The sequence below is a fragment of the Cebidichthys violaceus genome, unplaced genomic scaffold (assembly GCF_023349555.1).
Source record: "Cebidichthys violaceus isolate CVI_PGR_0920_01 unplaced genomic scaffold, fCebVio1.0.p SCAF_27, whole genome shotgun sequence".
NCBI lineage: Eukaryota > Metazoa > Chordata > Actinopteri > Perciformes > Stichaeidae > Cebidichthys > Cebidichthys violaceus.
In genome coordinates, this window is record NW_027176450.1 from 1,131,266 (window position 1) to 1,144,707 (window position 13,442).

Here is a 13,442-nt window from a genome sequence, read left to right on the forward strand (position 1 = left end):
TTATGAGAGCAGTGCAGACCTAGTGTATGATATGATTCATTAGAAAGAATGGACTCAATGACAAGGAAATAAACGTGCTATTGTAGGGAGGACAAACAAACGATGACTAAGTAAGTCTTCGCAGATGACAGGTCACACCCAAAACTCTTTATTGGAAATGCTTCAGGATTCTTAACTCAATCTTCAGAAGATGCGTCTCATTTTGTGGTTTGGAACACCTTAAATGAACAGCTAGTATGAATAGAAAGGTTTGGCATACAGTACAACAGCTCCTGAAATGTGAAACATGCATAAAATGGCACCCGTCCTCATAAGTCACATTCCTGCACTGACCACCATTGTCTCTCTGTTTATTCTTGTTTATGCAGAGATTAGCTGTGGCTATTCGCCAAAGATGGCAATCTGTCATAAATGAAGTAAATAGCAAATATGCAGCAGGAAAGCCCTAACAGTGAGGAGTTGATGTCTGGAGCAGGCATTCTCTGTGGTTGTTTACACTGCAGGCCAAAGGAGAGGAAAAGTTTTCATAACCTCTTTTAGAGAACAATGGTCAGAGTTTACTACTTCTTCAGTCTAGTCGAAGCAGAATTTGCTTTTATTATTGAGCCCAAAACACCTCGCTTTGCATCTCAGTATTTACAGATTAGATGGATAAGGAGAACATATCTATGTACAGTTTTCAGTGTTGCAAATAAAATAAACTATTAAAAAAATATATATAAGGCAGGATTCATTTTCATTTTGATGATTACTGGTTTCACTGTTGGCTTGTTGTTATGATAGCTATCAGTGATCTATTTCTGAGGAAACTCAACTGTAGATTGGGAAACACCTACAGTTTCAGCAACATGCAACATATCCCTCACTATTAGCTAAACAAACACACACAAAACCATTGTTTATCGTTAGCCGTGAGTGATTGTCAATTCCACACCAGCAGCATAAGTTCAGAAAACAAGTTGTGTGGTTAATTAATGGCAAGGACATTTATGACTTCATTATTATGTATTACAATGCGGCACAAAGCCATGCGGTGAATACGGAGACAATTCCCTGTCCCTTACTGAGTTGTTTGAACAATTAAGGTCATTTATTAATGTCGCCTCGTCTGACTGCAGGGACCCCTTTGAGGCCAGTCTAGGAGAAGTGGTTTTGTATTTTAAAGCCTCTATAGAGAAGATAAATTAACCATTACTCCTTCTTAACTATCTTTATTCTCTTTGTAGCCAGAGGTTGAAGTGAAAAAGTCTCTTGAACTTCCTTTGTGTACTTCAGACAGAATATATAACAGATGAACAAAAAATCTCCACAAAGAATACAATGAATTCTTATTTCAATGCTTCAGGTAGGAGTGCCAAACCAGTTCTGATGTCTCCTCAAATTCCAAATAAGATGCTGTGCATATTTCTCACAGTCCCTCAGCATGCAATTATACCAATTACCAAAGTCTTAGCACATTCCACGAGACGACAATGGCTTTGCGAGAAGTCTAAAAACAGTCACAACAGCATGAGAGACACTGGAGTCACATATTTAAGAGTGACTTTGCTTTGTTGTCTCTTGTTGCTCTATACCGGTGAATCACGCTATATGTGTCTGCTGGTTACCTCTTTCTGATGTGAATAAGCACTTATAAACAATATGGTTTCTGTCCGTGAGGCCTGACTTATCACCCTTTATTCTCCTCACCGTCATCATGTATCATCTCTCATTAGTGGCACCTCATGAAGCCTTGACAACCTCATGAAGTTTTTTACAAGACATTTTACAGTAAAATAATTTTTAGAGGCATACATTTTAGCAAGCTGAACCCTCACTGGCAGATCCCCCTAAACAAACACACACACACACACACACACACACACACACACACACACACACACACACACTTTTCTCCTGCCACACACAGAGGGAGACTAGAAACACCGGATGTCCAGCTTTGATTGACCAGCAGAACAATAGCTCCTGGGATGACTCACCCACTATGATTCAATGCCACTGTGAATAGAGCATCAGGAGGAGATGCAGACACACGTATATTGAGTGTGTGTGTGTGTGTGTGTGTGTGTGTGTGTGTGTGTGTGTGTGTGTGTGTGTGTGTGTGTGATTGATATTCATTGAGCCTGTACAGATATATTTCCCTATGAAGCACTAGATTCCCCTGAAGAGAGCACCTGTGAAGCTCTGCATACAGCCGTGGGATCCCAAATGCTCAGCAGCCCATTTGATCCTTTTTTAAAAACAAAATATATGTATATGGAATAATTCTCTTGACGGCGACTGACAGTGTTTGTAAAAGTGGAAATAAAAGTGCTTTAATGCACCTTAATCCAAAGCATACAATGCATTCGGCTGCTCCCTTTGAGCAACACACTTGATCCTTTGAGTTATTGTAAATGAAAATTGATATCCATAATGTATTTGTTACCTATAAGGATGCAAACCAATCGTGTATTATGCTCTCTACCTACTTAAAGCTATATCTCACCATTTAGGGATCTCATCTTTTTTTGCGATATGGTTGTTTCCCAACGTAACCGACCGCACTGTCATCCAACCGGGAAACCAGACAGTCCGAGGAATTTGAATGTCCTTCAGCTGCCAGAGACAGAATTAGAGGAATAGGAGAAGAATATCCTCTGTGCAGGTCTGGACATGTCTGCAGGCTAGGCGTTGTCATTCGGTGCCATTTACAGCACCGCCGAGTGTCACTTTGACCTGTTCACTGTGGCCGAGGTGTGTGTCTCGGCATCAGCGTTCAGCACATTGCTTTCATAAATACAGCTCCCCTCTTCAGTGTCTTTTGAGCCTCAGCCCTTTTCGTCATTACAAGGTTATCTGCTCGCTGCAACCGGAGGCGTTAATATGGATGAGTAATGTCTGCTAGTCAGTGAAAAACGCTCTGTTACTCTGTCCTTGTATTGGCTAAATCCAAGAAAGGCTCAAGTCTTAGCAAATATTATCGCTATTATCATACAGATTGAATAATCAATTATTAACGGACTATTGCTTCACAACAAAAGAGTCAAACGCACAAATTGCTCGAAAACTGCTAACAATTAACTGAATTTTTGGGCAGAGAGATTAAGTCCATATATATGTATATATATATATATATATATATATATATATATATATATATGTATATATATATATATATATATATATATATATATATATATATATATATATATATATATATATATATATATGTGAGATTCAGCAGCTTGTGATATGATGATGTGTAGTAAATTTTTTTATATAAATCTAATGTGAGAAGCTCACACTGATACGTGTTATGGGTGTCAGTTAAAGGTTGTGTACTGTAGAAGGCACAGGCAATGTTGTGGAAACACAACAGGTAACCCAACCCTACAAATTAGTGTCAAGGATGTCAGGCACTCCGACCACATGTCACCCTTCTCACTAAAGGATCATAGTACCACATAGTCTGCTACATCAAAATTCTACTCCGCAGCAGACAACAGAGATGCATGGACGCAGTTATAGACAACCAATAAAAAGACACCTAATTAATGAGTCTGCCACTGCTGTGTGTTTGGCATGAGCTGCTGGCCGACAAATCTCTGACAACACCGCCCACTAAATCTGTGGCAAAACAAGATTCTGTCATAGCATTTTCTTAACAGGGTGAACCTTTCACAATAAAAGCACTTCAGATCTAAATTCTAAACGAGAAACATTTTTGGCAATCGGGAAGTTAAAAGCCTGCTGTCTCTACAGAAGCCACAGGTGTCCTGATTCCAACTGATCGTGGACATTTTTGTCCACACGGAAAAACACCTGAAGTTTCCATTGGGACATGTGAAGTGAGTGAATTTACTGGTAGAGGAATCCTCATTGTTTACAGGAAGGAAGTGACTGTATCAGTTAAATGACTAGCTCCTCTCTCTTCAAGATTAAGTATTCTATTTCTGAATATTAATGTTCAGCGTGGTTTTACATTTGATAACTACTCGTCATAATGCAAATGTACAATTATAGTAATACAGAGGCGTAGACAGATTTCAGCATGGGCAATCTGGGCATGTGCCCAGGGCCCTCAGTTAATAGGGGAATAAGATGTATTATCATATTTTCTTAATGTAGTATTTTTGTAAAATTCCCTTGAAAATGTAGTATGATTATGAAAATTGTATGACAGTTTTGTAAATTAGCTGATTAAACCATGTCGTAGTATTTTTTCATCATAGGTCACAAGAAAGTTGGTGGTCTTGTGTGCTCGTAGCTGTGGCTCTGTACTTCATTTGATGTTCTCATATGTATTCTTTTACAGTTTGTTATTGTTGGTTTAACAATAATTAAGGTGTGTGTTTTCACGCCAAAAGATATACTCTGCTGTACGTAGCGTGTATAGAACGACAGGCCACAAATGGCAATAATTTAACCTGTCAATATAACAAATATTATTTCCAACATTACATGCTGCTGTGTGGTTGTGGGCGGTCTTGTGCTATTGTGCGAACCAAACTTTTGATGCTTGGGGGGGGGGGGGGGGACGCAGTGGATGTGTACTATTTGTGAAGGTTTGTGTTCGGGGCCCGTGGTTATGATAATCAGACCATGGACAGAGGTTGAAATGGCAAACAAGTATATGCTGTTCACAGCAGTAAACTTAAGAGTTTGCACCGTCCCTGGTGTATTCTCTTTAACCCAACGCTAAATCTAAAGCTCCTAAAAGGCTGGTGCGTATCCATGCGGAGCAGAGTCATTTTCTCTTCTCTAAGCCTGCTTGTTATGATATTCAGATGGAATACGAATAAGAGAAAATCAATATTATTACTTCAAAGGTTGGGATAAGATGTTACATGTATTTATATTAACTTGATCTTGCTTCTGACTGAAATAGTACAAAGAGAAGAGATGCACTACAACAGAGGGTGGGACAAGGAGTGGTATCTTCCTTTCAGTCATCGCCAACTAATCAATGGTGACCAGTGCACCGTGGCAACAGTGTGTTTTCTGTCAGGTGTGCAGTGTGCTGGGTGTGGCAGCTTTGTTCCTTCTTCCTCTAATGATGCATGGGACTGCCTGTGGAGGGTGTGACACATAACTTTAGTTTGAGCAGGACACCAGAGCCGACCAAAGCCTCCTAACTCAGACATTCTCGTACATCACATTCGGCATTCCTCACATTTCTGATCACCGCTAATTCTCTCCGTTCAGACTCCACCAGTGTTGGATTACCAATGCTGTTTGATAAATGCCACATGCAGCCTGGGAAATATACCCGTGCAGCAGTCTCTCGCCTGTTTCTGTCAAACTCGGCCACTAATTCTACATAATGTCAACTACTTCAGTTACTCAGAGTTGATAGCTTGTCACCGCAGCTGCAGCAGAGCTCTTCACTACATGCTCAGTGCGAGAGCTGCAGATGGGGAGAATTACACGCTCCTACAAATACCGGGCCGGCTGGCGAGAGTGGGCTGGAACATCATCTTTTGCGTATTACCAGCGCGTGTCATAAGCAAACACATCTGGTAGGAATAAAGGAAGGTGCTCGCTTGTTTTTCACCTCTGAACTGAAAGCAAGAAACGGCACTCAGTTAAGTTCCAGACTGCAGATCCAAGCTGCAGCATTAAAAAAAACATGTAGTTATTTTTTCCCAGGGATACTTTCCTGTGGATGGTGACATGGCACCGAGCTGAAAACCAGCAGAGCACAGAACACACTGATTACTGACACATACACACACTCTTTTAATGATGATCTTTGACCATGACTTGCCAGGGTTTGTATGGATCGAGCACATGTGTTTGGCTAGGAGAAGCGTGGAGTGTGTGTGTGTGTGTGTTTGATGTCACTTGGGGCAGAAACAGTGGAGCAGCCTCCCTCGGCGTCAGGCAATCGGTCGGTGTGCAGCCTCTTTTTCTGAGAAGCTGGAGAAAATATCACCCCAAATCTTGTTGCCAGAAATGCTCGATCACTCCCATGACAACGGAAAAAAACCACCCGCTGTTTGTGCTTAAGAGGCGATTAGAGATCTGATTGGACATTTACATGAAGAGGGGTTGACAGCATGCTTGTTTAATTGGCCTTAAAATCCTGATTGGATTGGCAGTCCCTCATGGGCAGTGTTGCTGGTTCGTTGACAGAAAGCATGGGGGAAGGAGACGGGGAGCAGAGTGCCAATCATCGGCCAACAGCTGCCCTCCTCCGAGACATGGTCTATAAAAACAGCCTGTGATGGAGACACACACACACACACACACACACACACACACACACTCGCGCTGTGATGTTGATGCAACATCAGGTCATCGTTCTATTCTCGTCTCAGCAGGAGAGGGGGCCGCTGAACACCATCGCAATGCAATTATTTGGCTTTGGGAATCAATAGTGGAGAAGATTAAACCTCGCTGCCATGCATGACCAGAGAGAGGAAGTCACAGGTGGTTCTTTCTTCTCCCTCCATTTCCCTTCATCCAACCGACTCCTCTAACTCCTGTGAGTTGACAACAAGGCTACAACAGCTGCCAAACTAGGGAGAGAGGAGGCACTGAGGGATACCAACAAGGACAAAATAGGAGCAGCTGTGAGTGGCCAAAACAGCTGATCAAGCACTGATTCCCACTGTGTAGGAGGAAATCAGAGATTCAACAATAGAAAGTTTTGATTGACACTCACAGGATCCAGACAGCCACAGCTCCAGCACGGGATAAAAAACCTTTAAGTACAAAACTAAGTACAATGCTGACTTTTTGCGGTTTTGGCTTGAAGCTTTGTATGTGCAGTGTAAGTCCGATGTGTTAGCGGCGCTCAAGCCTGAAGTCTTACACAGCACCTGTGGCCTCATTCCTTACAGCTCACATACTGGTTGAATGGCAGACTGACACCATGTTAAGACTGGGGCTATGTCAGTTGGTGTGTGTGTGTGTGTGTGTGTGTGTGTGTGTGTGTGCTGGTGTCGTGTTTCAGACAAGGTGGGCAGCCACACACAGAACAGGGCACAGACAGTCTGTTTCGAGCGCCGGCTCCTCACTGTACATCCAGCCTGACTGACCCCAATAACTCTGCTTCCATGCTAAACCAGCGCCGGATAATTACTCTGCCAGCTTCCATTGTGAGGGATAATTCATCCCATTAAGAGCTTTTTTCCTTATTTTCCTCAAAGCACTTGGATACAATAACCATAGCAGGAGAATACCTTCCCTCAGATTTCGCTGTCTGGATGACAAAAGAGGTAACACCATCTAGGTGAACCCCCTCTCGTCTTCCTCTCCTCCATTAACCTTTCATGCCCTCCGTATCCTCGGGACTGGTCCTGTTCACAGTTGCGTGTGAGAGTCACTCGCTTAGCTGCAGCCCAAGGGCCATTAGCGCGGAGGCCTGTCATCTCCAGAGGGAGAGCTGAGCTCAGGCCGTCCCGGTGCCCTGACAGGTCTGCTGAGCTCAGGTGAGACCACGTCCACATGCTGATGGACGGCTCAAACTGCCTTCACCCGCTAACCTGACTGACAGCTCTGAACACCTCATCCTCTAACACAGAGGCAATAATGACACAGGTGAACACACGCACATACACACACACACACAAGTGCACACAATAGAAATGAGCGCATACCCCATGTCAAATTGTGTTGTGTGAGCTGCTTTTGAAACGGGTTGAAGTTGCCAAATAACAGAAATAACTGGTGCTGCGGAGGCCGAGCTCACCACAGGGTATTTTCATTTGTTGTCCCTCAGCATGAAAACACCAGCTAACAACCACCACACTGCACTATAATCATCATCCCCCCCATTATTTTCCAGCCAATGGGGCTTTTTAAAAAAATAAGTATCTGTACCTTAAAACAGGCTAGGGAGAGGCAACTATCTTTAGCGAATAATAACAAACACTTGATTTTCATTGGAAACGGACACATTTATCTAATGCCACTCACTAATTGTGGAGTTGTTCTAAGAAAATTACATTTTACCGGTCAAAAATAGACAAAAGATAGACATTTTTTGGAGTGCAGCAATCAAAATGCAAACACTACAGCAGGTCAAAATGTTCCTCCAGTACTCATTCAGCCTAGTGTTTCCCAAAAGCAAAAAACTTGTCAGTAACTTCTAGATATGGGACATTTTTCATTCCAGTAGTCCTGATCAAGAGCCAAAGAAAAGGGTCAAAGCTATCCTTTGCTCAAACTAAACCAGAACCAGAGTTCATGAGGTGATTCTGACTCAGACTTGTGTTTGTTCTACGACTTAAATCCTGCTGTGCGTGGTGAGTGTTTTTTTTAAAGTGTGAGGGTGACCTGGCAGCAGAGAAAGCAACTCCCACCGCCTGTAAAACACCTACGTTGGCAGTTTGCTTTCCCAGGTGGACGTGAGCCGCCAGGACAGAGGGCGCGAGGAAGGAGAGCAGGCAGAGCCGGGCCTGGCCTGCAGGTGCTCACAGAGGCAGGGATTGTTCCCTCTGGAGATGGAAGCGGGGGGTTGGGGGAAATCGGAACATGTATTTGGATGTGTGTAAACACATACACGCACACACTGAGACTCTCCTCTCTAGCTCCATGATTACGTCAACCTCCTAACCTCGCCTTCACACCTAGGCTTCTAGTCTGGGCCTACCCGATCACACAGCCCAAGGCCCGGACAACCAGCATTCCTCAGGCCAGTGTGACAAAGAGGTCATCTGGGGATCAGGGGCCAAGCGAAATCTGAACCATGAAGGGCCGGGCCAGGTCAGGCCAGGCAAACCAAACAGCAGCCCTGTTTTAAGGCAGGACAGCTCAAACGCAGACGGTACAGAGGGCAAACCAGCTACACATGCCCCACCACTAACATACTGTGTGTGTGTGTGTGTGTGTGTGTGTGTGTGTGTGTGTGTGTGTGTGTGTGTGTGTAAGTGTGGGGGAGTCGGTGCTAGTGCGGTAGTGTGCATAACTCAAATAATGAGCCAAAGCAAACAGAATTAAGAGTCAAACACCCTTCACAGTTTCCTGTTTCTTGTTAAGATTTCATACAAATCTCTGGGTGCAGGTCAGTGCGTTTTCACAAATTCAGGCACCCTGCTGATTAAAGAAATTAAATGAACGTGTTTGATCCGACACATCCGGACCATTAGCAGTCTGTTCAGGCATAAAAGCAGACTATTTAATCTTTTGACCACTGCTGCAAACAGAATCGACAAAAACATGAAAGATATGGAGATGACGGAGAAAAGTGTGTAGAGGAGAAATTGTTTCTGATAGAAAATGAACTTGTAGTGAAACATAACTTCTTTGTGCTGCAGTGAAACTGGGTGGATATGAGATGTGGGATTGATAAAAATGGCCTATTCACTGAAAAGCCAACAGAACACTGATTTCTTTTTTTCCCAGTGGATATTTCTGTCACCACACCATTCAGCTCACCTAAAGTTAGTCTAAGAGCATCAAGCAATGGGGGTGGGGGGGACACTGGGCTGTATTCTTTCCCCCTCGCCTGCATGCCCTCAATGGCACTTTGTGTGCAAGTTTGTTGGTGTTTGACTGAGTTTGAGGGCACAAGGAGACGAGACGGGGTCCTGTCCTCCAATGAGAGGGCTTTGCAAGGTATCTCCCTAAAAGGTGGATTCATTGGGGTCTAGAGTGAAACAGGAAACCCTGCCCTGAGCCGGAGTCCTCAGACGCTCTGGGTACATGTGTGCAGGCTCTCAGGAGAACAGCCGGCCTGGCTCTGGACTGTGTTTTCCTTTCTGTTGACCTGCCCTACTGCTGCTGCTGCTGCTGTTAGGAAACGTCACTCCCTCACTTAAGCCTGCGATACAGTTGTGCTAATAATTCAAACATATTTAGAAGGTTCTAAATAAAAAAAGTGCAAACGCCTCAAAATTGTTGGTGGTGTAGCTGTCAGATACCCTTTCGATCAAATTCTTGCATAAGAAATAAAGCAGTGCTTTATCTTGTAACTTTTTGAATTCTGTTCATAGAATCTGTTCCTGTTTCGGCTTTGCAGACTATAAATCAGAGGCAGGGAAGTTGAGCCAATTTGTATCGGCGTTTCTAAGAAAACCAATAAAAAGAACTGGTTTCTATTTAAATCCTATGATTTGAGCTTAATAGGTATAAAGAAAAAGGATTAGAGGCATAGGTAAATCATTAGTGGGTTGATTGTGTAAATCAACTCCATAATGTGCAGCATTACTAGTTGTAAATGGTGCTGTCGATATCTCTGCCAAAGTAAAACCCTGTTTTTGCTGTTGACTAGGTCTTGGTCTCAAAGCCGCTACATTGCTCCATCCAATTTAGCAAACACCAGCAGCACAACAAAAGAGTTGCGCAATAATTACCCCATCACACAGAGAAGGTGTTGAACTAAGATTTTTCACACGTGCAATTATGGGATTAGAGGAACCTTACCTGTTTGCAACAAGCCGATTCCACTGTCTGATACCCCATAATGCCGCTGGATGTCAAGCAGAACACCTGTCAAGAGGAGGAGAGGGAGAACATAAATGTAGTTCAAGACATAATAATAATCATACTTGAAACACTGAGCTGTATTTGATTTATAGCTAAATCTATCTTCTTTTGTGGCTTGTGATTATTGTCGGATATGATGGATAGACAGGCTATCATTCACTTAACATCCCTGAAGAGCAATATAATATCCCCGATAAGTGCACTCTTGGCTGCCATACAGTGGTCAACTTTCAGTAAATGCTCGCAAAGATTTCACTGCCGGGTGTTATTTCTGGTTTTTAACCGCTCAACACACGTCCATGAAACACACAAGCACACTTCCATCACACACCTTCTCCACCATTAACCTCCCAGAACAGCGGCGGCAGCTGATTTCGGCTTTTCTAAATGACACTGCAAACAACCGTGGGAGGTCGATACTTGTGGTGGCTCTCATCAGACACACAGCAGCAACATGATATCGCTCCACTATGAGAAACCACCAGGTCTTTGAAATCGTGTTAAACCTGTTGGTGTAACCCAATAGAAGTTGGAATGGAGGGACCTTTCTTACTGTGCATGTCTTTAATGCATTAATGAATGAATGAATGAATGGCACCTGCTTGGCAACAAGGTAACACAGGGAAGGCGTTGTGAAGAGCTAAATATCTGCTCATCGCACAACATTATGACTTGTGTGCGCTCAACGTTGCCTGCATGTAACATGAAACATAAAATGCACATGAAATCTCATAAACCTTTTTTTTTTTAACACATTGTAAACATCAGACCGTCAAGATGAAGAAGAAGATCAGACGGTGATTAATTAAGGGTTGAAGAAACCCCCTTTTTATGGCTACCATACAATTTTAAGCCCCCAGTAAACAAGAAGCAACACGTCCCATCAAATGAATTCTGCTCCTCTCGAGACCACCGGCTTGGAAAGGTTCAAAGGCTTATTTTTTTAACTGAAAAGAAAAGGAATAGGTTGCAGTCCAGATGCGTGTGCTAGGCAGTGCTGGCTGAATCTCTGTAAAAAAAAACTGGCAGGCTGGGATTGCAACACAGCTCATGAAAATGGAACAGCAGCATGACTAACATTTTTAAAAGTCTGCTCCTCTCCTCCGAGCCCAGCAGAACAGTGTGACCCAGCATAACCTGAGCTGAGGTCACAGGTCTCTGTGACTTTCAGAAACAACTCATGCATCACGTCCTTGTGATCTCCGGGATTTCGAGCTTGGTAGACGGTGAGAAGAATCACAGCCCGGCAGGCAAATGATGCGCTCGACACAATGGATGTTGTTTCTGCTAGCCTCGTCTAATTGTCAACAAAGCCGGTGCGATACAGGGGCAGGTGCAGGTTGGATTGTGACTGCATGTGAGCAGAGACATACGTCAGATTCCTGTCATGTGAGTCAAACCACCTGCCCACATTCTCACACTACGGGGCAGCATTCTTGTGCGAAAGCTGCACTCGAAACTCTCTGCCTTGTTTCCCTTTTGTGATGATGTGACTCAAAAGGTGCTCCCGTGCTTGTTTTTCGCCAATTTCAGTGAAACCAACAGAAAAGATTAGGAGGAAATAAAAACTGCATAGTTCGATGTGCTTCACCACTTCTGCATTGGCATGTTGTAACTGTGCTTCTTGTTAGCAGATCTCACAGCAGTCGGAGCGCACAGTGTGGTAATTATGCAGCAACTGCCTCAGGGCAGGTGAGACTCAATTTACTTTCCTAGGCAGGTAAATCGCATTTCATATCCAAGTCCAAGTTAGGGTGCTTACTGAAAGAAGTCTGATCATATTCATGCACCTCAGGGATTTAGTTAATATGATCACATACACACATCACGTTGCCATCACTACATGGCCTTGGCAGACAGGCTGGCTGCGACAGCACCTCGGTCCCCCTCCCCCTTGTCAAGTCTGTCACACAGCGACAACAGGGTTTTAACAGTGTACTGTACAACTGCAGCTGTACTCTAATTAGCCTGGAAGAAGTTCACACACACACACACACACACACACACACACACACACACACACACACACACACACAGTCTGCTGGGAGGGGGATTCCTACGCCAGATGGTGGAGCGTCCCTCCTGGACAGAGTCTGCATTTGTCTGAGCCACACCCATCTACACTTACCGTACAATTACCGGACGATTAATAAAAGGTAGAGTTGGCAAAAAGTGCTATTCACTGGAACAATAGGAAAACGGAGCTGTGGGTGTTAGATGAACTAGAACCACTGTGTGATGAAGTCCTCCAACGAGAGACGGTCTATTAAAAGCACATGAAACTATTGTATGAGAAGTTATTATGAAGAAGCAGTGAAGCTGTGGATGGTAATGGTGATCAAAGTATCAGTGTTTGTTTTACTAGATTCAAGTGCAATGAGCTGTGTAATGAAGTGTGCTAATCTATAAAGGATTACAGAGCCGGCAGCTCTGTGTTTTTGTAGCAGCCAATCACAACTAACATCTCTGATCTCAACTCTGTCCCTTTGTCTTCTTTTCCTCCTCAGCCTGACATTTATGTTTTTGGACATTTTTGAGGAAACGTAACAACCATGTCTTATTGGGAAAGAGAGACTCAGTGATATATATCTGATAGTGCAGTACCACAGGCCCTCGCCCATGCAAGCTGGCAGCGCCCAGTTTAGTTGCCATGGCGATGCTGTACCAGATAAAGGTCAAGAAACCACAAAGGAGCTCAGCTTGCCGAAATCTCAAAAACTGTCTTTTTTTTAATGCTAAGCTCCTCATTGCGGTTGCATCTCACAGACTCACATTATCTGCTCACATGTCCCTTAGTTACACAGGTTATTACATGATGTCTGAAATACCAAGTGCAACACCATAGCAACACTGAAAAGAGGGACATTTAACATAAAAGCTACATATCAGGTCACCGCTGTTGTTGCAACAAGATTGCATTTAACGTTAATGATTTTCTCTTGGGCCTCCGGAGGGGGGGGGGTTAATCTGAGCATGACACCGAGTGTGAAACATGGCAGGAATGTGGATCTTCCTGACAGCACACA

At 43.6% G+C, this 13,442-nt stretch overlaps 1 protein-coding gene across 2 annotated transcripts in view; it reads right to left on the minus strand.

Moving 5' to 3' along the window:
- Positions 1-13,442, minus strand: part of spns2 (SPNS lysolipid transporter 2, sphingosine-1-phosphate) — a 72,877-nt gene that overhangs the window by 44,393 nt on the left and 15,042 nt on the right. For both annotated transcript variants that reach the window (XM_068721179.1, XM_068721180.1), the window contains exon 2: positions 10,354-10,419. In XM_068721179.1, the coding sequence (XP_068577280.1) occupies positions 10,354-10,419 (66 nt within the window). The remainder of the gene's footprint in view (positions 1-10,353; positions 10,420-13,442) is intronic.